The sequence below is a fragment of the Odocoileus virginianus genome, chromosome 1, assembly GCF_023699985.2.
Source record: "Odocoileus virginianus isolate 20LAN1187 ecotype Illinois chromosome 1, Ovbor_1.2, whole genome shotgun sequence".
NCBI classification, from domain to species: Eukaryota; Metazoa; Chordata; class Mammalia; order Artiodactyla; family Cervidae; genus Odocoileus; species Odocoileus virginianus.
Window position 1 is genome coordinate 89536508 of NC_069674.1, and position 27662 is coordinate 89564169.

Here is a 27662-nt window from a genome sequence, read left to right on the forward strand (position 1 = left end):
CCCTGCCCCATACCACTTAGCAAAGAATTATTTCAGCTCTTTGCCATGAAGTTAATTTGTTCAGTCATTATCTGGCATATATTTGAATTAAAAAAAATAATCTAGAGACAGCAATTAAAGATCACTTTCATCCATAAATTAAAGATACCTTTTTGTCTGAGTGCTGCCATTCATGTGACAAAATATTAAAAAGTTAAGCAGTTATTATGTCTAAAGTTGATCAGTGTAAATAGTCATGTTCTAGCAATCATAGCAAAACTACTATTATTCTCAATGACAGGATTGACATTGTGCCAAGTTATCTAGATAGTTATCCCAACTTTTCAGTTAGCTGCTCTTTTGTGTGTAAAGTGTGTGCCCGTGCACATGCGGGTGTGCATACTGAGTCATGTCCAGCTCTTTGTGACCCTCTGGACTTTTAACCTGCCAGGCTTCTCTGTCCATGGAATGTTCCAGGCAAGAATACTGGAGTGGGTTGCCATTTCCTTCTCCAGGGGATCTTCCCCACCCAGGATTGAACCCGTGTCTCCTGCATTGGCAGTTGGGCTCTTTACCACTAACACCACCTGGGAAGCAGTTCGCTGCTGGTCACAGTTTATTGGGCTTTCCTGGTGGCTGAGATGGTAAAGAATCTGCCTGCAAGGCAGGAGACCCGGGTTCGATCGCTACCCACTCCAGTATTGTTGCCTGGAGAATCCCGTGGACAGAGGAGCCTGGAGGGCTGTATAGTCCATAGCGTCGCAAAGGGTCGGACACTCCTGAAGCAACTTATGCACACACACAGTTTATTATAATCAATTCATTGTAATACTTGGTTGTGTCACATGAAACTTATTGTATTGATTCATTTTCAAATTTTTCCTCATCTCCTCTATTCCAGATCCTCCATGAAATGATGGAAGAAATTGACTATGATCATGATGGAACAGTCTCTCTGGAGGAATGGATTCAAGGAGGCATGACAACAATTCCACTCCTTGTGCTCCTGGGCTTAGAAAATGTAAGTATTTACATAGAGGTGTAACCTGGTAGTAAGTCAGTAGAGTTCTCTTTTATACATTTTGATTATAAATTCATCTATTTTCTACAATTAAGTGTTTATTGAGTGCCTGATCCTCTAACATGTATGACGCTGTGCAATTTAACAGTAGCTCCTTGTATATTAATAGTTGCCATGAATATATTAGTTCATTTTAGGTATTACCTTATTATTTAATACATGATTACTCTATTTTCCCCACTATTTAAAGTGCAATCTAGTTTAAAAATTATTGACCTCATTTTATCTAATGGAAGAAACACCCCAGTATGACTGCATGCTGTGGTTCTTACCACACTCCATCCATTTCTATACTTCCCCTCCTCATGAAGATGATCTAGTTTGTTGATAAACAAACCCGCAAGTGGAGGAGCCAGGTATAATCGAGGTGGTTGACTATGTACACATGTAAGTGTATGTGTCTTTTGGACTTGGGCTTCCCTGGTGGCCCAGACGTTAAAGAATCTGCCTGCAATGCAGTAGACCCGGGTTTGACCCCTGGATCAGGAAGATTCTCTGTTGAAGGAAATGGCAACCCACTCCAGTATTCTTGTCTGAAGAATCCCATGTTCAGAGGAGCCTGGTAGGCTACAGTCCATGGGGTCGCAAAGAGTCGGACATGACTGAGTGGCTCACACTCCACAGTTCTCCGTATGTCTTGTTGTTCAGTCGTGTCCTACTCTTTGTGACCCCACGGACTGCAGCACACCAGGTTCCCCTGTCGTCCACTATCTCCCAGAGATTGCTCAAATTCAAGTCCATTGATGCAGTGATGCCATCCAGCCATCTGATTCTCTGCTGCCTTCTTCTCCTCCTGTCCTCAATCTTTCCTAGCATCAGGGTGTTTTCCAATGAGTCGGCTCTTTGCCTCAGGTGGCCAAAATATTGGAGCTTCAACTTCAGCATCAGTCCTTCCAATGAATATTCAGGGTTGGTTTCCTTTAGGATGGACTGGTTTGACCTCCTTGCTGGAGTCTTCTCCAGCACCACAATTAGAAAGCATCAATTCTTCGACAGCCTTCTTTATAGTCCAACTCTCACATCTGTACATGACTACTGGAAAAACAATAGCTTTGACTATACAGACCTTTGTTGGCAAAGTGGTGTCTGCATTTTAATACGCTGTCTAGGTTTGTCATAGCTTTTCTTCCAAGGAGCAAGCATCTTTCTGTTTTTCCTTACATAGCAGTAGTCTGTCAAAGTTTTTCCTTCTAATCCTGTTAATGTTTTCTCATGTCACTGCCTCCAGTGGTAATTAAAAGTGGTGGTTTGGGGAATAATATACCAACCTAAGATCAGAATGTGACATGATACTGACTTTGAATCTAGAGCTTACTACTCCAGTTTGGTTGAATTTTGGTAACAGTTAATTTAAAACTTCAATACTAGATTTTTATACTTTGCTTTAATAAACAAGAATTAACTATCACATTCAGATAGTATAATGTTAATTAGATTCAAAGAGCATTGCTTATGGAAAGCGACATGGCACATAGAATAGTTAGAGTTTTGAGATGCAAGATCATAGTGTTCATTGCTTCTCTGCTGACCCCTAGGCTTTTCATACTTTTGGAAGTATTTACTGATCTGGCTGCCCTGAGTCTGTGTTGCTGTGTGTGGAATTCTCTAGTTGCAGAGAGGGCTATTCTCTAGTTGCGGTGCCTGGGCTTCTCATTGCAGAGGTTTCTCTTGTTGCAGCTTCCAAGCTCTAGGGCACAGTTTCTGTAGTTGTGGCAGCTGAGCTTAATTGCCTTGCAGCACTGGGGACTTCCTGGGCCAGGAATTGAACTGCTATCCCCTGCATTGCAAGATGGATTGTTATCCACTGAACCGACAGGGAAGCCCCTTTCATACTTCTTGTTACCAGCAATAACAGTTTTTCAAATTCAAGATTATCCTATAGTTAACTTAAGATACCCAATTTTTAAGTCAGTTCTCAAGAGCTCTTGCAGTCTGTGTAAAATATGTGAAAGTGTGTAAAAGTATGTTCTACAGATTTACATATTATTTTGGGAATGTATAAATGGGCTTTGGGACGGTGGAATTTGTCTGTTTCATCTGGATCTTCAAATTCTTTTACATTCAGGTTAATCTTATGGGGCCCATGGGATTTTAGAAATGGTCAGAGGAGGGAAAAGTAGAATTACTAATAGATGATAAATAGGAAATTAATCTTAAGGTAAATAATTTATTAAAACAAAGATAATATAGGCCTTATTAATAGACACATAGTTCCACATTTTGAGAATTATTGAAGCAATAATTCTTGTGTCTGATGTTCTTATACTATACATAACCTAGTATCTTCTTGTAATAACTTACTATGTATCTGCATCAAAAATATTTGTTTCATCATATAATATACCTCTGACAAAGGCATATGTAAATCAGAATATTGGGTGAAAACAGAAAATAAACTAACGAAATCTTAACTTCAGAAGGTTTGGTATATGTTCTGTACTGAAAAATAGTTGGCAAATGACTATTCAATATGTTCCAATGATAGGGGTTCCCAAGAATGAAATTTTGTATTTTAAAACTAAAATGTTTTTATTTTAAACATTTATGGAAATTCTAGTATGAGAGAAGATTTAAGAATGAGCAAGTAAATTATTTGATAGTAGCAGGTTTGACAGGAAACTGCAGAATTGGAAAGATCTATATTTTTAATATCCCAGAAAAAATTTGAAATAATATTTTTCTTTGGAAGACATTGCTTACAAATTTTTTACAGCTTTACTAATAAGTACAGATATTTGTGAAATTATGAACATTGCCTGGGTAAATATAGTCCACAAATCTGTGTGAATGTTAACTAGAAATATTTTAAACAAATATGGTATACCCCCGATTCTAGAGGGCTTCCCTGGTGGCTTAGAGGGTAAAGAGTCTGCTTCAATGTAGGAGACCCAGGTTCGATGCCTGGGTCAGGAAGATCTCCCCTGGAAGAGGAAATGGCAACCCACTCTAGTATTCTTGCCTGGGAAATCCCATGGACAGAGGAGCCTGGTAGTCCATGGGGTCGCAAAGAGTCAGACATGACTGAGCTACTTCTCTTTCCTTCCCTTCCAGTTTCTAGCAGCAATTTCTTTACTTCAGCGGAATGAAAGTTCTTTGCCATCAATTTCCATCATGCTAATGTTACATAATTTACTTTATATTGATATTGTTAGATTTATAGTGTATGTGTTTCGTTAAAAGATTTTGGGGAGTGGTGCTTAATGGGAGAAATTAATTCAGGGTTCAGAGAAACCTGAGCTGCGTTCCCAGTGATGGCCACTAGATGGCAGGGCTACATTGTTTAACATTTGTAGATGGGCTATGAGATTGGATGTTTTCCCTGTGAAGAGCAATTCTGAGAGTTTTCTTCACTTCTTAAAAAAAAAAAAAAGCTGATAATGTTTTTAAAATTGTCTTTTATAAAATGGATAATCCATTAATTATATTCACAAATCAGAGCATCTATTTGTTAAAAAGAGTTTTTTAATTCCCAGACATGGTAAGTATTACCAGGAATGACACAATGATAACTGAGTGATGAGGGCCTTTTCCTTTTAGTAATTGAGATTTATTTCCTTTTCTGTAGGCGATTAATGTGCTATATGATTACCTGTAGAGAATTTAATTCATGGAGCCATTTCCCCCATTGCCCACTCCCTACTTTGACTTATCAGATTAGAAATCTAGAAGTTTTAGGTCGAATTCAGCCACTTAAATATAAGGCCTGTCTTATTATGTTGTCCTATATATTCTTGTCTATTGTCAATTATGAGCTCAGGGAGTAGATGCTAATTGATAGTGCATGTTAAATACCACAGTGTATTTGAAAATGACCGTGGTGTCCTACACCAATTACACAGATAGAATATTGTCCTGGGAAAGCAGTCCTCACTTGTAATGTTAGGCAGAGCAGTTGTGATTTTACTGTAGTTCAGTTTTCTCCACCAACAGGACATTTAAAACTATACTGTTTTACATTGTACCTATTTTGGTGCCAAAATCAGAATCGTAGTTTATCAGAACCTTGTTCTTTATCAAATGCTGAGGGTAAGAGTCATTTTCTTTCCCTTATAAGAAGTCCTTCAAACTTCATGAGACCCAGGATAAATGGTATAGTCTCTCATTTTGGGGGCGCATTTGATTACAATAAAAAATGTATGCATGAGACTGAGTCATTCTTCCTTCAGCACTCGTCTCAATTAAGAATTTTTTTTTAATCTTACTTTAAATGAATAAAAAATTTTAAAATAACTGTGTCTAGCAATAAACTCTGGATGATGACAAAGTTTGGCATTTAAAGGACAGATAGCAAGTAGATTAAACTTTGTGGGTCATAAAGTCTCCGTTGCAACTGCGGACTGCCACTGCTGTGTAAAAGCAACCGCAGACAGCACCTAACTGAGAGAGCAGGGCTGTGGGTTTTTTGTTTTTCCATTTATTTTTATTAGTTGGAGGCTAATTACTCCATGGCTGATTCATGTCAATGTAGGGCTGTGTTCTTATAAAACTTTATTTACAAAAACAGCTTGTTGGCTGTGTATGACCCAAGGACCATAGTTTGCTGACCCCTGACTTATTCTATTGTTATTATGCCATATCACAAATTACATATTATATATTCTGTCACAAAACACAATGAATTTTAACTGATTTTAAATCATTTTGGAAAGAGAAGTCTGATTTAAAAAAAAAATTAGATTAGATCATTCCAGTAAGGACCAACGAAGAGATGATAGAATGGCAGTTAACATTATCAAATTGGCCTTCACCCTGACTTGGTTTGGAGAAGGAAATGGCAACCCACTCCAGTATTCTTGCCTGGGAAATCCTGTGGGCAGAGGAGCCTGGTGGGCTACAGTTCATGGGGTCACAAAGAGTTGGACACAACTTAGCGATTAAACAACAATAACTGTCTTGGTTACGAACTAACCGGGTGATTTTGTGCTAGATGGTCATCTTCTCTGGACATGTTTAAAGAAGTTAGTCAGGAATATCCCTTTCCTTTTCTGATATTCTTTCAGTTCAAACGTTTGTTGTACTAGATGAAGAAGATGATTAGTGATGCTGTGAGCGTGTCCTAAGTTGCTCAGTCGTGTCTGACTCTTTGCGAATCTTTGTACTGTAGCCTGCCAGGCTCCTCTATCCATGGCATTCTCCAGGCAAGAATGCTGGAGTGGGTTGCCATTTCCTCCCCTAGAGGATCTTCCCAACCCAGGGATCGAATCCACGTCTCTTATGTCTCCTGCACTGGCAGGCAGGTTCTTTACCACTGGTGCCTGGGAAGCCCCGATTAATGATGCTCCAGTTCCTGAAATCTTTAATCTGGGATCACTGTTAGATTTTTCAAAGAAAATTCCTAAGTTCACACTATCGTAAAAACTGGAATACAGATTTAAATAGAAGCCTGGCTTAAAATAAGAATACCTTAAATTCTTAGTTTGGCATTATTGGTGCCAAATGTGGCCTGTGTGATTTTTGAATGATTATTTATTTTGATTTCTTTATTTTTGCTCAGAGTCCTGGTTTTTAAAGCCTATAGGCAGTTTACAGTTTAAACTTTGCCATTATTTGAAATGTTTTGGTATATATATTTTTGTGCCTGGTTCAATAAAGTAAAAGTATTGTTTGGTTGGATTTCTGATGAAATTTGTCCCCTGATGACTATGAATGGAAAGCAGAAGATGATGTATTCTTCTAAGTTGTATTTGGAAAAGTAATGTTTCACACTCTATTTTTTTAATTTGGTTGCAATGTTGCTCTGCTGTTTATACATTGCTCAATCAGGAAAGGAGTTATGAAGCTGGATAAATGCAACCATTCTTGAGATTCCACATCGGGTCATTCAAGGAAAATAACCATGTGATGTTACAGTCTGTTGAATCGTCATTTGAAATGTAAGATTATCAGGGTCTGAGCCTGACTTCAGAACGTGCGATCTGGAGAAGGACAGTTGGTTGTAGCTCTGCTTAGAATTTTAAAACTTGTCTCTACATTTTCTTTTTGTCTAAAAGAGCAGTTTCTTTTGTATTATTTTTTGGAGAACTTGAACAGAAAAGTAAGATAATTTAATGGTGCTTATTGTTGATTGAGTTGGAATCCATTTACAACATTAGTTCTCTATGTATTTTAATTGAGGTCAGTTGAAATGAGCCTGGCAGGGGAATGGGAGCATTCTGGCTTTGATATCAGTGAAATTTCTCCACGAGATCTTTAGGAAATGTGTGTGTGTGTGTGTGTGAGTTGCTTAGTCATGTCTGACTCTTTGCAACCCCATAGACTGTAGCCCACAAGGCCCCTCCACCCATGGGATTCTCCAGGCAAGAACACTAGAGTGGGTTGCCATTTGCTTCTCCATCTTTAGAAAATAATGATATTTATAACATCCCTAGTTCACTTGAGCACTGTGTGTAATCCTGGGGGTATTTAGGGGAAAAAAGCTAAAACTTTACAAATCACTAGATAGATAAAGAAATAGTTTTCAATATTTTCCAAAGAACATTCTTCTCTTTGAAACTTCCTTTTGACTTAAAATGTCAAAAGGAAAGGAATTAAAAGGTGAGGAAGACCCTGATGCCGCTTTGGATTTTCCTGGATTTCATTAAACATTTCTCTGACATCAGCACAGAACTGAACTACTTCATTATAAAATACAGTGCTTACTAAATATCAGGAGTACATTTTTATTAAGAGTAATGTCTAATGATGTAAAAAAAATAGGAGAACACAATTTTTATGAAATAAACCATTTTAAATCTTCAAACATCCTTCTCAAATCTTTTAGCTGAAATGCTGGGATGTTACACAACTCAACCCAATGATGGTAATAATATTTGCTGTTTATGTAACACCAATCTTCTGAGGAGCTAAATTGACTTCACAGGTATTGTATAATGAAAGCTCACACCACGGTCTGGGCGGGGAAAGTGGTTACTGTCATTTTATTAGAGAGGAAAATAAAGGTGAAATGGCTTATCCACATTTTCATCAGAGGCCAGGAATCAAGCCTTCCAGATTTGCTCTTCATTGCTTTTTAAGAAAAATGAATTCCTTTCTATGACAATAAATATTTATTTGCAATAGAAGTACTAATAGGCATATGCTGTCCCCGCTGATGGAATATAGTCAGGGACCCATCCCCTCCCACCAAGTTTACCATCTAAATAAGACAAACAAGGCAAGACACGAAAATACAGAGCGTTGGAGTGTAATTTGCACTGCTGAGAAGCAGTTGGCTCCTGGTTTCAATTTCTTCTCTTGAAGTCACATACATATTTCATCCTTTGCATAGTTTGGCAATGTATCCGGCTAAGAGCTATAAAGCTATTTAATTTGTTTTTTGGTAAAACGTTTTATGTCTGGATAATGGATTTGTACATCAGTGGCAGCCTGTAACATGGCTAAGTGTTCTGATTGACAGAACACCCACGTTCAGACTTGTTTATTTTTTGATAAGGAAAATGCCAGCTAACTTATCCATATGTGCTCTTCAACGGGAGGAGGCTTATTCACATGTAATGGACACTCATTTAAAAATAAAATGACAGGGATTATGAGAACAGTAATACATATGAGAATTAAATTTTCCTTTCTCTTTTTCACTTAAAAATGTTTTTTTAAGCATCGATCCAATAATGCTTAATGCTAAATTTATCTATATTTTTTAACAATTATCTTCTTGATTTTTTAGCATCAGGCTACCTTATTCTATTTGAAGGAATAGGAAAATTTTAAATATAGACAGTTTATAAACTATAGCAGAATTAAGCAAATATATAAAGTTTTCCCAACGGGGTTTCCCAGGTGACTCGGTAAAGAATGTACCTGCCAGTGAAGGAGATGCAAGAGTAACAGGTTCGATCCCTGGGTTGGGAAGAACCCCTGGAGAAGGAAATGGCAACCCACTCCAGTATTCTTGCCTGGGAAATGCCAAGGAGAGAGGAGCCTGGCAGGCTACATGGGGGTCACAAGGAATCAGACACGACTAACCACACACTCGCATAAAGCATTCCATTCATATAATGAAGATACTAGAAATCTTATGACTCAAGCAAACCAGAATTAGATTCAGAAATTACTACAAAATCTATTTCTTAAATTTTGGAGGAAGAAATGAAACCCCATTGTCTTGAGATGTCCCCTCCATGACACCCTCTGCAGAAGTGCTTTTGTGGAGACCTTGTGAGTCTTTTGTCGGGAAAATGAAGCTGAGTATTATCAAGAACTGTGAAGGTTCTGAGAGTTACCTACTTGTATGTGAACAAATGAACTTGCCACAGTCCTGTGGGTGCTGGCAGAGAACATGCGTGTCTGGGTCAGAAACCAAGATTGTTCTCTCACAGCAAAGAAGCAGTAGGAGTCTCAGAGCTGATCTAGGTCTCCAGGCCTGCAGAGTCTCGTGGGGTGATGCAGAGAGGCCCAAGTGACGCAACGTCAGAGCCAAGAACTCTCTGGCTTGGGGTAACTAAAGTGAAGGGAAAAGTGTTAGCCACTCAGTCCTGTTTGCCTCTGCCACCCCGTGGACTGGAGCCTGCCAGATTCCTCTGACCATGGCATTCTCCAGGCAAGAATACTGGAGTGAGTAGTCATTTCATTCTCCAAGGGATCTTCCCCACCCAGGGATCAAACCCTGGTCTCCCGTGTTGCAGGCAGATTCTTTACGGTCCGAGCACCTGGGAAGCTATTATCATACGCAATAAACAAGCTTGCTTAACCTTTGCCTATAAGAGACATTATATTCATCATATCAGACTATAAGTAAACCTGCCCTCTGCTCTGGAGGGAGATATGTCTCTGCAATGCAAGGCTGTACGTTGCTGAAAGAGGACAGTTCTTCTGCTTGCAAAATGTGCAGATGATCAAGAGACCAATGGAGAACTGTCTCCCAGGAAGCATTTTCATTAATGTTTCATATTATAATGCAAATTTGACATTTCTGCTTCTAATGTAAGAATTAGTTACTATGAATTTAATTGAATGCTTCAAATCTGGTGGTTTGTGTCTTGACTAGGAATAGGAAAAAGTGGTTAGGAAGCATTACTATTAATATTTGATTATTTAGAGAAACAAGATGACCGGGACATGTTTATATTATCTCACTCCCACAGAATTTGGATTAGTGACTCAGCACATAATAGGTGCCCAAAAAATTATTAGATCTGTGTGTTCTAAGAAATATGGCAACTTGACTGACCTGAAGAACTGAGGCCTACCATGGTTTCTATAGAATACCAATAAATGATGTCTAAAATTAATCTGAGTTGGATACAATTTGGTAAATGATGTACAAGGAGTACATATTAATACAGAAAATGATGGTGAAAAAAGTAATAAATATATAATAACTTCATTTAATATCTTGACCTCCTTGTAAGGAATTCAAGAGATTTGTAAGCATCCTATTATTTTGTTTTACTTCAGTGTTGGACAATGCAGATGTAATTAAGTATCTGATTGAGTATAGATATTATGATATATAGAATTTCAGAAGAATAAATGATAATTACAGTTTTGCCAAGATTTTGGATTAATTAAACTCACGATTTTATTGTGGCAAAGAATGATAGAGATTGTTGCCATTTTTCCATGAAATTAAGGTCATTTATATATATTTTTTTCTTTTCTTATAAGCATGCATGTTTTGCAAAGCAGAAGTAAAGAAAAAATTAATTAGAGCCTTATAAATGCTTATTTTATTTTAATTTAACTATTGGAGACATACAAAAATATATGAATGTAAATTATGACATGTAAGGATTCCCCCAACTGAAGCCTTAGAATACCATCAGTAACTTACTTTTAAGTCTTATGTTTTCATCCCATCCTACCCCTCTGCTTCCTTTTAAGACTTAATCACCATCATGAAATTTGTATATTCCTACTATTAAGCAAGGGTTTGGAGCTACCCGGTCGCTCAGTCGGTAAATAATCTGCCTGCAGTGCAAGAGACCCAGGGTTGATCCTTTCGTCTGGAAGCTCAAGTGTTAATATATTCTGTCTAGGTTTTCACCTCTCAGAATTTTCCACTCAAGAATATTTTGTCTTTCTTTATCCACATATTTGTTTATGGAATTGTCCTAAAAATAAAATATCCAGGTAAGGCAGACACGCCTCTGTTCTCAGGAGTGCACATTCAGTTGGCCCGACTGTTGGGTTTGGTTCGGGACCTCCTGTTGAACTATTTACATTAGATGAGAACGTGTGGGTTGCTGTAGCATCTGAGATTTGTTAGCAGGATCTCATTCCACTAGAGCACATGTGTTTTTCTAGACTTCTGTGGCGATCTTGGAGAAAGTCAGGGATGAAATAACAGATTGTCTTCAAACGCTGCCGTCCAGCTCTGAATTTTATTGGCATTTTCTTATTCCACTGTTTATTTCATTAAGTGAAATCTGTTTCTCTTACGTCCCGTGCAGAATGTGAAGGATGACGGACAGCATGTGTGGCGACTCAAGCACTTTAACAAACCTGCCTACTGCAATCTTTGCCTGAACATGCTGATCGGCGTAGGGAAGCAGGGTCTCTGCTGTTCCTGTGAGTATGTTTGCCTTGCCCGGACAGCATCACCTCCGGTGAGGAAAGGTTGATTTCATGGCACAGTCCTGTTTGTAGACAGAGTCACGAAATTAACCTGACCCTTCCTGTACCTATGATTTATGTCTCCCTGTAGGATCTTTCTGAAGGATTAGGTCATTCTAGTTTTAACTTCCTTCAGTTTTGGAAAACCCTCTCCTTGGGAAAGGAAGAAGGACATTTTCCAACTCACAAGCCATTTTCTTTCCACTGTAATTTAGTTTATTCATGATTCTCATTGCTTCTGTGAGTATTAGGAAAATATCCACTGGCCTCTCATCATATCTTACATTTATGCATATTTGTCCTTTTTTTCCCAAGTTAGCAGTTTTATTCACATTGTTTTCCTGTAATGAGTGTATTCCTTTCAGTCTTTTAAAAATAATTACTTGATCAGTTTGCACTCAGATTAAGAAATCACAAGGAATAAAAACTAATCTTGTACCTCAGACACATGAGTTTTAATTCTGTCATGGAGAAGTTCTTCATATATGGTTATTGGGTATTAGAATGCAAAGTTTCGCCTGTTCATGAATTGCAGCCATTATTTTTATTTCAGCACACTTATCTTTGCAATATTTATGTTATTCTACAGAATACTGCCCACTAGAATTTTTGGGTGGTGCTTGCATCAATTTACAAAAGGCTCTTAAGAATTTTTAAACCAACAGCATGTACGCCTGAGGAACTTTTGCATTCTGTGATACTTCTGCTAAAACAGGGGGAATACTGAGTTCTTCTCGCTAAGGGTGACTTTGTCTTAGTCCAGCATGTTGTCCAGCCATACTCTTTTCTGCAGTGTTTGTTTACTGAACCTGTCAGGTTTATTGGATACATCCCATTTTCGTGCATTTATAATAAATCTAATTTTTTACCTGGCTTCCATATAATGCATAATTTTCAGATATTAATTTTAGCTAATGGCTTCTTTGGTAGCATATTTGGGAGAAGACTTTCAGATGTTTTATTTGACATTAAAAACCATATTTTAGGACCACTTTTAAGTGTTTAAGGACTTTAAAAAAGTGACATAAAATTACCTCATGCCACTTCAGAGGGCTGTTTCTGGTGGCCACATTTAAGAGGCTGGTTACCCCAGAACATTCTCCATTCTACAAAGGAAGTAATTTGTTTTCAAGGCTTTATTATTTTTAAGGAAAATACTTTTTTCAGAGTATTTTCTGTTGATGTGACCTTATGAAACAAAATGGTAATTCTCAAATAATGTGGGCAGTGTCATGTAAGAGTGAGAATCTTACTCACAAGTTTTAACTGGTAGGTGTAGCAAACGTAATATACAGCATTATTGCAACTAGGGAAGAGAAGAGGAACTGTTTTCTTCCTCACTGTTGCCAAAGGAAGTCACAGATGTGGCTATTGGGGAAGAGTTTTACGATATGAACTTAGTATTTTTTCATTCTAATTCCATGCAGTGGTTAATTTCTTTTTGTTTTATTGAGAGAGCTACCTGGTGGCTTTTTTACTTAATTTTTATTCCCTGTATTTATGCATTTGTTACTCTTAATTAGAAACCAGTATTTTATTAAAGAATATCTTTATAAGACCCTGAGTTATACTCAAAATCAAGCCATGCAGTGATTTACAGATGCCAATAATGTGTATCTGTTGACTTTATGTCACATTTTACACACCCACACCCCCATATATATCTTTGTATTTGTGAATATATGCATATTTGTGCTTAGTCGCTCAGTCGTGTCTGACTCTTTGAAACTCCATGGACTATAGCCTGCCAGGCTCCTCTGTCCATGGAGTTTCTCCAGCTAAGAATACTGGAGTGCGTTGCCATGCCCTCCTCCAGGGAATCTTCCCTACCCAGGGATTGAACCCAAGTCTCCCGAATTGCAGATGGATTCTTTACCATCTGAGCCAGCAGGGAAACCCATACACATTTGCATATACATATTAATTTTGTGTGTGTGTATATATATGTATGTATATATATATTTACATACCATAAAATACATATATGCATATACATCTTTGTATTTATGTATATATACACATTTATATATATATTAATTTTTGCATCTGTATCTCACAAAATGCATATATACACATGTGCACACACACACACACACACACACACACCCCATATGCTGCCTAGCAAAGGTTTTTCCTTTTGGAGACAGATTGCCATGATGGCTATGAAGGATGAAGTTTAACTGAAGGCCTGGCATGTATGAGGAAATCTATTCTCTGGAAATAGACTAACCAGCTATTTAAGATTTAGATAAATCAATAGACAAAACAGCATAAACTCATGGGCTTTTACTCCCATGCCTGCCAGCTGCTCTCATGCCTATACTCTGTAAAATATAGATCTTTTCCTTCTAACAAATGACACCAAGCCATTTGGCAGTCATCAATTTATCTTTAATATTTTTGTCATCTGGGAATTATTGTGAAAAATTTGAGTGAGGCCTGATTTAATTAAGCATTTCCTGCTATGCCATGATAGAAGAGTCTTGGTTTTTCACATGCATAATATTTCCTGTACTAATTGGCCTTTTGTATTCCATGGTAAAAACAGTAGACTTGGACTTTTTCTTGATGTCGCTGATTGGATTGATTAGGGAGCAGAGGCTATGAAACAAGGTTCTGTTAATGTCATTCTTTCTCCGTAAAATTGCAGTCTGGACCAGGATGAGCTCTAAATTTGCGTACATGTTTTCTTTCAGTTTGCAAGTACACAGTACATGAGCGCTGCGTGGCTAGAGCGCCTCCTTCGTGTATCAAGACTTACGTGAAGTCCAAGAAGAACACTGATGTGAGTGATGGCCCTGCTGGCGTTGGGAGTGTGTTGTTTCTGGATGCTTCTTCTCACTGCAGTGCTCTCGTTCTGTTCTAGGTGATGCATCATTACTGGGTTGAAGGCAACTGCCCAACCAAGTGTGATAAATGCCACAAAACGGTCAAATGTTACCAGGGCTTGACGGGACTGCATTGCGTTTGGTGTCAGATCACAGTGAGTAGCATCAGAGAATATGTCTCTGCCATTCACTCTTGATGAAGACACTGTATCCCATGCTCTCTGATGGGTCTTAGAAGGCCATCTTGAATTTTAGACTAAGTCTAAGTTAGCATAGCATAACAGGAGCCTCGCATCTCATGTGTGGCTCCTAAATGGATAAAGGTCAGAGTCTAATTTGACCTCAAAGGGTCCAGAATTTTAGAGCTAACCTTAGAGATAGTATTGTCATGAGGCTTTTAAATTGTGCTCTGTGAAATTATAGAAAGGTAACAACCAAGGCCGGTGGCTGTGGGTGGACAGTGAGCTTGGAATATTGACTGGGTAGAGCTCAGCTAGCCCTCTACCCTGAAACTCTATTTTGGTAGAGTTTTGTATTCTACATAGTCTATATTTATTTCAATCATGGGATCTATTAGGCTTAAAAAGGGTAGAGCCATGAATAATATGATCCAAAGACTTAATTTTATAGTGAAGGTATTAAGACCAAGAAAATTTAAGCAAATCATTAATGACCACATGGCTAAATAGAGATGCAAGCATGTCCATATTTTAGTTCTTGATGATTCTAAGAACTCACTTAACCCTTCTTTACAATGTGTGGTTGCCTTGCTCCTTTAGTTAAGCCATAAATTGAGGGATACAGGTATGGATGTAAATGCTAACCATTAATGGCACTGACAGTGAAGAAGAGGTCGCTTGGTCTTTCCTGGGAAATCTTTGCATTCTCCCTAGCTTGCATAATTAAAAAAGCTGCTTCACATAACTTCTGGGATAAACACATTTGTTAGGTGGTACCTCTAGTATTTCATGTTGTGTTTCTGGAAATTAATTAAAATGCACATTTTTAAGAATAACCATTTTTTACCATGTAGTACAAAAACATTTATGGGGCTGAATTTTTCCCCGATTGACTGTTTTCTCTTTACACCTAGTGTATGAGTTATCTTATTTATAGGACAAATTGTTCTTGCATTGTGGGAATTAAACAGTAGAGAGCAGTGTATCAGTTAAGCAAATAAGTTTCTGTGTAATGTCCCTGAGCACTCCTCCCCAAAACACACACCATTTAAAAGTTTTTTCTGTGTAATGTCCCTGAGCACTCCTCCCCAAAACACACACCATTTAAAAGTTTTCTTAAGTACACATACACGCACACATACACACAGGATAATGAGAAAAATAAGCCGTGACTTGTATTTCAAAAGTACAATTAAGTACTTTTTTTTAAATGAACACATTTTCTTCAATCACTTTCAGCTATTACTCAGTAAAATTATATTTACATTTGAAATTTCCTCAATTATGAAAGACAGTTTTATTTTTTGAAGTGATTGGGTATTATAACAAAATGTCTAACAATGATTTAAACTATACATGTGAATTACTTAAACATGTTGATTTCTCAGTTTTAGGAAGACCATAACTATTTTATTTCTTAAAAACCTTGTGCTCATTAAAATATTAGTTTTCTTTTCTAAGCATCTGTAAAAAATTTTGTTTCAGATCTTAAATAACTCTATTCTTCTTATTTTCCCCATGGAGTACATCTTTTGTTAGTTATATCTTTATTTTACCATAAACTGAAGTTGGAGAATATCAGAATTTGTTTCTCCTTTTTATTTCAAGTTATTTTCCATTCTTGATACATTTCAAATGTGTTATTTTCTTCCCCATTTTTAATTTCTTTTTTTTATAGGAGTATAGTTGCATCACAACGTTGTGTTAGTAGTTTCTGCTGTAAAGCAAAGTGAATCAGCTCCCTGTATGCGTATAGTGCCTCTTTTTTGGATTTCTTTTTCATTTAGGTCAGCACAGCGCTGAGTAGAGTCCCCTGTTCTATGCAGTTGGTTATCATTAGTTGCCTATTTTATGCATAATAGTGTATATATGTCAATTCCTATCTCCCGATCCATCCCACCTACCCTTCCCTTTTTGGTATCCATACATTTGTTTTCTATGTCTGTATTTCTACTTTGCAAATAAGTCCATCTGTACCACTTTCTAGGTTCCATGTATTCATGTTAATATATGACATTTGGTTTTCTCTTTCTGGCTTATTTTAGTCTGTATGACAGTCTCCAGGTCTATCCAAGTCTTGGCAAATGGCACAGTTTCATTCCTTTTTATTCCATTGTATGCATGGACCACATCTTCTTTACACACTCCCCTGTTGATAGACATTTAGGTTGCTTCCATGTCCTGGCTATTGTAAATAGTGCTGCAGTGAACATTGCAGTATTTTTTTTTAATTATGTATTTAAAATTTGAACAGTATAAAATTACACACTGCCTCCTTTCCTAATACAAAAGCTTTTAGAGATTTTAACTTTCTTTATTTGGCTCCTCTTCTCTTTCCCCGATTTAATATCTTCTGCCTTTTTCATTCTATGGGAATTACTCTCCTCAGAGTTACCATTGCTAATAGTGTCTTATTGATAATCAAGGCATCTTGAAATGCTTTTTCTTGTTTTATGTTCCATTTTGCTTATCTTGTTTTCTTTCTTTTGTTTCAGTGGTTTTGACACTAAAAATTTACATTTCTAGCCCTGTCAATCTCCAGTTATACACTTATTTTTTGTCTTGATCGAGGTCCTAGTCTTATAAGAAATTAGGCCTTTCCTTTTATAGGAAAGAAGACGCTGTGTCTGAATAAACTCTGCTTTTATAATCTGAGGATTTCAGGTCCAATTCAGTTCAGACAACATGCCCCTAACATCTTACTCTTAAGGTCAAGGTGTACCTGGAGGTGATTCTTTTGTCACTACAACAAAGCACAATATAAGCTATAAATGTCTTCAAATCCCACCTTCTACTCAGAGCAAGGGCTAACAGGGAGCCCTGAAAGGCTTAATGCAGAGTCAGAGAGAAATGGGGCCTCTCAGGGTGCTTCTTAGCTTACTGAACTCTCCCAAGACTGGAGACTTCTGGCTAACTTCAGCTTTATTTGCTATAAACCATGATCTCCAGGGTTTCTGTGAGTGTTTGGTTCATGAAACAAAACTCAAAAAATTTTTTTAAAGTTCTCATGTTTCCAGAAGAAAGAAAAAAAAAAAAATATATATATATATAACCTTCTTATAAGTAGCTTCAGCCTCTGTACTCTTTTGGATTTTTAATGTTAAGCAACTATAAGAATATATTTATTAATTTATTGATTTTCTGCCCAGGTTAAATAGAAGATATCTACCTCAGACTATTTTTATATTTAGTATGAGCTATACTTTGTTTTTGAACTATTGTATGAAGATTTCAGCCTAAAGTTGATCTGGTCTTGACTGACACACTCCTGATTGCCTTTATTTAAAAAAAAAAATTTATGTATTTCACTGCACTGGCTCTTAGTTGTGACACATGGGTTCTTTAGTTGCAGCACATGTGATCTAGTTCTCTGACCAGGGGTTGGACCAGGGGCTTCCTGCTTTGAGAACATAGAGTCTTGGCCACTGAACCACCAGGGAAGTCCCCTGATTGCTTTTAAACAAACTGAATCTACTTTCTTATGTCTTTATGCTTCTCAGAAAGTGCTATAAATATAGTAAAGAGCTAGCAGAAGGTATGAACGGGATGGGATACGTACCGTCAAAGCTGAGTATTAGGAAGGCCTATCTGAATGGAGTCTGTATGGAATAGACTGTAGAGAGAAACAAAGAGAATGAAACCTGGTTTCATTTCAGTGGTTTCACAAATGCTATCACTTCCTTTAAACTTGGGACTTTTGGCAATTGCTTGAGTCTTAATTTAGTCATAAGTTAGACTGACCATATTCCTATAAGTGTCTCTGTTCAACAACTAGGGCAGTAGTTGTATAATCTTGGGCAAAGTATATACAAGCTTTGGCCAGTTTCCTAATTGTCAAAATGGATATAATGATACCTATCTTGTAAGATTTTTCTAAAAATTAAATGAATTTTTAAAAATCTGTGTAAGTATGTTTAGTGCAGAATCTCATACATAATAATGCTTGCGTGTGTGCTAAGTCGATTCAGCTGTGTCTGACTCTTTGCGACGCCATGGACGGTAGCCCACAAGGATCCTCTGTCCATGGGATTCTTCCGGCAACAATACCGGAGTGGGTTGCCATTTCCTTCCCCAGGGGTTATTCCTGACCCAGGGATCAAACCCGAGTCTCTCAAGTCTCCTACATTGGCAGGCATGTTCTTTACTTCTAACTCCACCTGGGAAGCCCATGGTCGTGCTTAGTGACCGGCAATTACTTTCAAAGTGAAGGCTAGGTAAAATGTCACGTGTGTGTGCATGTGTGTGCGTGCATGCTCAGTCGTGTCTGACTCTCCACGACCCCATGGACTGTAGCCCACCACACTCTTCTGTCCATAGAATTCTTCAGGCAAAAATACTAGAGTGGGTTGCCATGTCCTCTTCCAGGGGAGTCTTCTCAATCCAGGGATTGAGCCCACATGCCTTGTGTATCTTGCATTAGCAGGCAGATTCTTTACCAGTAGTACCAGCTGGGAAGCCCAGGTAAATTGTCATATGGGGGCACAAAACCCAACCTCTGGCTCACAGAGGGTACTCCATGAATGTTACTCAAACCACCTCTCTCCCTTCTGGAAGGATCTCTAATTTCCCAGTCTAAGAATAACACCTGCATGTTCTAAAAGCATCCAGAAACATGTGGTCCTGAATCTCACCAAAGCCTAGACTAAGCTGATTTATTTATATTCACAAACTCTCTTCTATGAAACATAGTAACATCATGCTTGCAATGATTGGAAATAGAGCTGGAAGTCAATCTCTTATCCTTGTCTTTCACCTCTCTCATATATTCAACCTATCACTGAGCCTCTAAGTTTCCTCCTTAAAATATCTCTCTCAGATTTGGTTTTTGTCTTCACCATTCACAGCCCAAGTGCAAGCTCTTAGCACCTCTTAACTAGATTAGAGTCAGAAATCTTGGCTTACCTCCCTAACAGAAGGTACTTTGCCTATAACACAGGCTGCAAACCACCTCCAGAATCAACTTCTGAAAATACTGTTTTGTTATCATATGCCACCTTTGGCAACCCATGATAGTTCTGTGGAAATAAATGCAGCCCTCACCTCTTCCTACCTCAACCTGGTTTTCATTTCCCCAAATATGAGGACCAAGCCTAAGCACCTGATGTATGTCACATTCCCCTTCATGCCCAGGCCCTGCTTTAAGTTGAGCATGTCTATGGACAGTTCCCAGGGCAAGCCATGCTTCACCCATGTTATTTAGCTCACTTTGCTTTATTTTTTAGTATTGTTAAAATTTTTATTTATTTATTTTTCTGTGTTTTGGGTCTTGATTGCCACATGTGGGCTTTCTCTAGTTGCGGCAAGTGAAGGCTACTCTCTAGCTGCCATGTTCGGGCTTCTCACTGGAGTGGCTTTTCTTGTTGCAGAGCACAGGCTCTAGGATGAGTGGACTTAAGTAGTTACGGCACGTGGGCTTAGTTGCCCCATGGCATGTGGGGTCTTCCTGAACCAGGGATTGAACCTGTGTCCCCTGCATTGGTGGATTTTAACCACTGGGCCACCAGGGAAGTCCCTTGCTCACTCTGTGATTGTCTTGAATGCACCCACCTCAAATTCTAACTACACTTCAAGAACCAAATTAAGTTCCATATTTCCCTTGAGATTCTCCTTGACACTATATGTTTACTTTTTCTGAATACTTTCTAAACTTTTATTCCACACCAAAAGAAGACTGAGATGCTGTCTAGAACTGTCATGTCTGCATGCTAACATTGTCTACACTGTTCAATCACAGTCTTATCCAGCTCTAGATCCAATATACACCTTTGGATCACCCTCATCACCCTAAATCTTGATTCAGTGCTGAATATAGACGATATCCTCAACAAATTCACTTTCATGACAGGTATCCTATTCTTACTGCTAAATAGTGAATTTTAAATGTATGACTTAAATTGTTTTAAAAAAAAAAATCCTGTAATCCTCAAATATACATCAGATATACAAGTATGTGTATACAAATATTTAAAGATTAAAAAAAGTGTTAGTCGCTCAGTAGCATCCGACTCTTTGCAACCCCAGGGACTGTAGACTGCAAGGCCCTTCTATCCATGGAATTCTCCAGGGATGAACACTGGAGTAGATAGCCATTTTCTTCTCCAGGGGATCTTCCCAACCCAAGGGTCAAACCTGGGTCTTACAGACTACAGGCAGATTTTTATAGTCTGAGCGACCAGAGAAAACACCCCTTTTTATTCAGAACCTGTGGATTCTTGATGTTACAAAATTTTGCCATCATATAGATAGAAAGTTAGGCTCTTTGAACTGAGCTTTATCTCCTTTTGTAAGTCTCACCACTTAAAAATAAAGACAGGAAAATCCTAAGAAAGAACAATATAAAGTGCCTTCTGACATTTAGGCAACCATTTCCCAGTGCTTTGTAATTCAATCAGCTGGGCTGAATGTCCTTATTGCTTCCTTTTTCCTCGTCTTGCTGACATTCTCTGATCCTTAAGATATCACTGTTTAATCACTATTATTAGAGAGATGCAAATCCAAACTACAGAGAGGTATCCCCTCACACGGATCAGAACGACCATCATCAAAAATCTACAAATAAATCCTGGAAAGAATATGGAGAAAAGGGAGCCTTCTTGTACTGTTGATGGGAATGCAAATTGATACAGCCACTATGAAGAACAGTATGGAAATTCCTCCAAAACCTATGAATAAAACTAACATATACCATATACCATATACCATATACCATATACCATACCAGCAATCCTACTACTAGGCATATACCCTGAGGAAACCAGAAGAGCTAAGACATGGACGCAATCTAGATGTGAATCAACAGATGAATGGATAAAGAAGTTATGGTACATACACAAATGGAATATTACTCAGCTATAAAAAGGAATGCATTTGAGTTGATTGTAATGAGATGGACAGACCTAGGGCCTATTAAACAGGGTGAAGTAAATTATACAGAGAAAGAGAAATATCATTTATTAATGCATATATATGGAATCTAGAAAGATGGTACTGATGACCCTATCTACAGGGCAACAATGGTGAGACAGACATAGAGAACAGACTTTTGGACACAGTAGGGGCAGGAGAAGGTGGGATGGTTTGAGAGAGCAGCATTGAAATGTATACATTACCATATGTGAAATAGATAGCCAGTGGGAATTTTCTGTATGACACAGGGAACCCAAAGCTGGTGCTCTGTGACAACCTAGCTGGGTGGGGCGGGGAGGGAGACAGAAGGGCGGTTAGGAGGGAGGGGCATGTGTATAGCTATAACTGACTCTTGTTGATATATGGCAGAAACCATCACAATATTGTAATCATTCTTCAATTAAAAATGAAATTTTTTTAAAAAAAGCTCTCACTCTTTATACCCGTTGATTTCTACCATGAAAGCGTTCTCTTGACATTCTGTTAAAGTAGGCTGTCATTTGCTCCTGGTTGTGGTTAAATGTCCATGGTCAGGCAGGACTCACAGTATCGGTGGATGATGCTTTTCATTTGAGCTTGGCAAAAGCAAGCCTATGTTGTAGCTATAGGTTATTGACTTTGGTATCATATAAGACTACTATTTCTTTTAAAATAGTCGACTCCTGACAATGTTTAAAGGTTTCCAATGCCTTTACAATAGAAAGATTCAGGCCTTAGCAAATGCCAGCATTAACGCAGCACCTGAAATGGAAAATTGTCAGAGATAAAAATATATACAAATCAACAAATATTTCTCTAATCTGGTCACTTTACTTTTCTGCAGAAAACGATTTCTTTTTGCTTCCAAATTCTTATACAAATTTATTTTCTATTTTCCTTCCTTTCAGCTTTTTAGATTCTGTTTTCTTCTCAGTGCAACACCTTCACTCTTTTCTCAACTCCATCCCATAAACGCATATACATATACACACATACACACAACTTATTCACACATTTTCTTTTTCTTCCTAACTTGAGACAGCTTTTTTCAATAAACATAGATCTGGCTCTAAATTAAGTGTTATTAGAAATGTTGTAAACTCTGAAATTATTTCCAAGTGTTTAATTCACTTCCAGAAATAGCTGGTTTATATTTTATGAATTTTCTAGCTATAATACCAATTCCCTTACACAGAGATGGAAGTTTCTGTACATATAATAAAATATGACCTGATGATTTCTATGCCTTACTCTAAAAATGCAAAGGTAACTGAACAAAAATAAAAAAACTGTTTAAAAGGTAACAATTTCTTTACTCTGGGGCTCCATTGGCCAATCCATTTAAGAGGCAGGACTCTCAATGTTCTATTTTATTGCTCTTCTTGATGAGGCTTTTTCTCTGTTTCACTGATTTACAATCTGGGTTATCTTTAAGATAATTGTCAGACTTCAGTATCTTGCTGTCACTGAGAAGGACTCAGCTTTGACTTTTTTTCCTATAAAATGGCATGGTGATGAGTTTAAGTAACTTGTTATTCTTACTGATTATACTCACTTTATTCCTTTTTACATTTTTATTTAAAACATATCATGCTATGCCAAGTCGCTTCAGTCGTGCCCGACTCTGTGCGACCCTATGGACAGCAGCCCACCAGGCTCCTCTGTCCACAGGATTCTCTAGGCAACAATACTGGAGTGGGTTGCCATTCCCTTCTCCAAAACATGTCATACATACAGAAAATTATAAATATACCAGGGAGAGAACTCAGTGAATTTTGCACAAATGAACACTATGTGTAGCTAACACCTGATGGAGAAACAAAACATTACCAGTAACCTAAGATACTTTTAGGGGCTAGTGGCTTTTAAATTCTATCATATGGTTTCTATTTTGTTGATATTTTCTATTTTTTAATAGACTTCATTTGCTGCAAAGATTTAATTTCATGGCAAAAATGATGTACACTTTTAATCTTGATAGTCTTGGGAACCACAAGCATTTTCTCATTGTCCTTCATATTTTATAGTTTGTCTTCAAGTATGTCTATGAACAATATGGTCAGTGCAGTAGACCTGCTACACACATTGTGGAAAAATCAGTATTTTTCAGTGTGGTGTCCTCAGTTTTGATACTCCCAGCTACAAATAATGTCATGATGTTGATGGACACCCACACGTATTTAGCAGCTGCCAGATTCCAGTCTTAAGAGAAGTGTAAGGTACCTTGCACGTCATTAGTTAATACAGCCTTTTCGAGGAGGAGAATTTTCTTGCACTGTGTCTTCCTGTTTCACTGATGATGATATGGTTACTGACATCTTTGTAGATCCTGCCATATGCTTATGTTCCTACAAGACTGCCCCATAGCCACCCAGACCACATGGCAATCAAACTGGGCAGTGCCATGCTGATTTTATTTAGCTCTGCAGGGAAGCCAGGGCTTCCCAGGTGATGGTAGTGGTAAAGAACCCACTTGCCAATGCAGGAGACATAAGAGATGTGGGTTTGATCTCTGGATTGGGAAGATCCCATGGAGGAGGGCATGGCAACCCACTGCAGTATTCTTGCCTGGACAGAATCCCCATGGACAGAAGAGCCTGGTGGGCTACAGTGCATGGGGTTGCAAAGAGTTGGACATGACTGAAGTGACTTAGCACGCAGCACACAGGCAGGGAGCAGTGTTTCATAGGACCCGTTCCAGTACCTGTGCTCTGAAACCCTCAAACCTCAATGTGAAGACGTACTCCATATATTCTGTTTGGCTTATCAACTTTGCAATTCTTTCTGAGTGATCAGTTCCTGTTTTGTTTTGCTGGAAAACTAGCTTAAATACCAAAAAGCTGTCATTTAATTTTATTTTTGTTGTTTTTTTATTACATCTGGCAACCCTCAAATAACTATGTAGAGAGGTTAGTCATCCCTACCCATATCAGTTGCAGATTGTTAGAAATCCATGGGATGGAGGCTAAACTTGTGTAGGTGGTCAGTGCTGGCAAGATCTCAGTACCCTGTCACTATCCTTCAGAGTTGCATGTAAAACTTCAGTCACTGCAAGCGAGTGTGAAAATTCAGCTTTCTCTCACTCTATGCACACAGAAATTTTATCTTAGAGTCTTGCATTGTCAGTTTTAAATAGGTAGTGCAGGATCGAAAAGCAGAAGCTTTTTCTCTGTGACACCATGGTACAAAAGAGCCTTCGAGATACACAGCTTGTCTTTGATTTTTGGTTCAGTTTTCATAGCAATTGGTACATTCCGTTCCAAGGGCTATCATAACGAAACACTACAAAATGAGAGCAGAAAGTTATCCTTTCATAGTTCTAGAGGCTAGAATCCCGAGATCAAGATGTTAGCAGGCCATGCCCCCTCTGAAGGCTGTAGTGAAGAACCCACCGTCACCTCTTCCTGATTCTGAGAGTGGCCCCCAATCATTGGTGGTCCTTAGCCTTTGGCTCCATCACCAAATCCCTGCTTCTGCTGTCACATGACCTCTTCCCTCCATGTCTGTCTCTATATCCAGATGTCTCTCTTCTCATAAGAAAGCCGGTCACTGGATTAAACTCCAAGCTATTTCAGTATAACTTGAACTGAACTTGAATATGCCTACAAAGATTTTATTTCTCAATGAGTTCATATTGTTCAGGTACTAGAATTCAGGACATTAATTGGGGAAAGTCCCAATTTAACCTGCAACACTTGGTAATCTGTTTGGTCTGAATCCCAAATTTCAGGGTCATGAGTTATTCTGAGAAAATTGATGAAGTCTAATATATTAATAATATATTTAAACCAGTCACTCATTTTATTTTATGAAAACTGTGCATTTCCATTTGCCAGATGATTGCCTGTTAATTTAGTTCTATTTTGTATATGGCTTCAAATGCTTCTTTATCTTGAATACCCCTTGCCTCTTGACAAAGCAATGCCTGGTAAGATGAAACCACTTTTTTAATAAGGAGTTTACGTGTCACTGAGAAGCAAAACTGCTAATTATGGATGAATGTGTAAAGGTATTTTTATTTCATGTAATGTGGCCTAGTGTGAGTTAATTACAGTACAAGTAGCCTTAATTCCAAGGCAGGGCGTTACCATGATAGATGTTTTAGATCCAAGGACAACAGAAATACCCCTTCAGTAGGGAACTACTAGGTGAGCTATTATCGCCAGCGGCACATCTACTCTCATTAGACTGCTGTGCTCGGTTGGTAATGAACTGTGGCAAAGGTAGGCTTGTGCTGGAAATTAATGTAACCAAGATTTAAATGGGGTGGCTTTTGGTTCAGAACTTAAGTCAGCTCCTTTTTGTTTCTGAACAAAACATGTTATTTTATTAACATCTGTCATTTTTTTAAAAGCATGACTGTTTCATATTACATTGATAGGGAGTAGGGGATAAAGGTGTCCGTAGGTGCCTTTAAACAACTATTACCTTAACAATTCTATATGGCTCCAATCAGAATTATCACCTCAATTAAAAAAAAATCACTTATTTAATATACGATATTATAATACCTAATTTCAACTCGTGGCCAGGTTTGATAAAAATATCGTTTTAAATTCATACATGTTGAAAAGTAAATTACACTTATGATTATACACTTACTTAATGTAGAGCTGATAAATACAATATAAAGATAAATTTTGATCATCATAATCATCTTCTTATATTTATATCCTGCTCCTACTGAGATGAATCTCTGGTTACATTTACATATTGAATTAGAAAGTTAAAACTAATGATGGGATCAATTATGCCCCATACTGAGCTGTGCACTTTGGAATGACTTTGAGAAAACAGGAGGGTCAAAAAAAAAAAAAAAAAAGCAGCCACAGTGCACAGTGGTTTCAAGATTATGCTAACAGATAAGCTTAGGAAGGATTGTAATGGATGATAATGTGTGTTTGTTAAAGAAATCAGGCTTTTCAGGGGAAAAACCTAAAGGGCATTTCTAATATAAACATTTCTGAGAATTAGAAAATATATAGGCTGGGTCACGGAAGTCGCTGCGCAGTTTATTTAAGGCAGACTGTATAAGAACAGATGTCATAGGAGTCCCTTTATGATCCTGTTTGTTTGTTCTTGTAATTCTTTAAACGTATTTGCTGCATCTCAGGTGAAGTAGGATCTGCTTCATGTTTGCTGTTGTTATGCAAAATGATAGTTTCCTCTTTTTCCTTCCCTAGCTGCATAATAAATGTGCTTCTCATCTGAAACCTGAATGTGACTGCGGACCTTTGAAGGACCATATTTTACCACCCACCACAATCTGTCCAGTGGTACTGGTGAGTTTTTCCTTCTCATCATTCTGCTATAACTTGGGATTTCTGTAACTACCCGGCGCACTCTGCCACTTGATGCTTTCAGAGGTCATTTTCCATTGATCAAGGCAGAGCTCAGTAGACCTAAAATACCTCCTTACTTCAGAGAAGACCTCTTTGCCCACTATATTTCCTTTTGCCTTCATGGCACAATAAACTTATCAGGAAGGTATGCTCTAACTGAAGCTGACTCAGGTTTTATCACTCAGTCATGTTGTACTTACCAGAAATTGTATAGGCAGAACACTTCCACATTTTACATGTTTTATAGATTGAGCTTCCCAGAATAATGAAGTTATTCTTATGGGCAGTTTTGCTGGAGATGCACATTATGTATCTGCAAGTGGGAAGTCTCTCACCTAAGTCAGAGGCTACTTAGAATGAGGACACACACCTGGAAGAGATCTATGCACTGCCACGAGGTGTATTTTATCTTTTATTAGTGAACAATAAATTTAACTACCTGCAAAACAGTTACTTGATTCAATAAATATACAAGCGAAAAAATGCCTAAGTAAGATAACCTTGATAAGAGCAAATCCTGATAGAAAGAGAAGTAGCTATTCATTCGAAGATAATATTCACATTACCTTTCAAAATCCAAATTGTTTCTAAAGTGAAGCAGCTATTTTACAAAACAAACCATTTTATATCCATAATGCAGTTCTCATTTTTTTTAAACAACATGGAAATTAACTAGCTGGAACTTCAGTTTGATGTAAAAAAATACAACAACTAAGAAATGTTAGACAAATACTTTTCTAAAGGTCAACTTAGAAATTAATCAAATTACTCAATTTGCACCCACTTATGATTCATTTTGTAATTATCTGTAAAA

At 37.8% G+C, this 27662-nt stretch overlaps 1 protein-coding gene across 8 annotated transcripts in view; it reads left to right on the forward strand.

Annotated features, from left to right (window-relative positions):
- Positions 1-27662, forward strand: part of DGKB (diacylglycerol kinase beta) — an 824229-nt gene that overhangs the window by 222906 nt on the left and 573661 nt on the right. For all 8 annotated transcript variants that reach the window (XM_070470763.1, XM_070470758.1, XM_070470752.1 and 5 more), the window contains 5 exons: positions 881-1000; positions 11452-11569; positions 14311-14399; positions 14481-14597; positions 26690-26788. In XM_070470763.1, coding sequence (XP_070326864.1) covers positions 881-1000; positions 11452-11569; positions 14311-14399; positions 14481-14597; positions 26690-26788 — 543 coding nt within the window. The remainder of the gene's footprint in view (positions 1-880; positions 1001-11451; positions 11570-14310; positions 14400-14480; positions 14598-26689; positions 26789-27662) is intronic.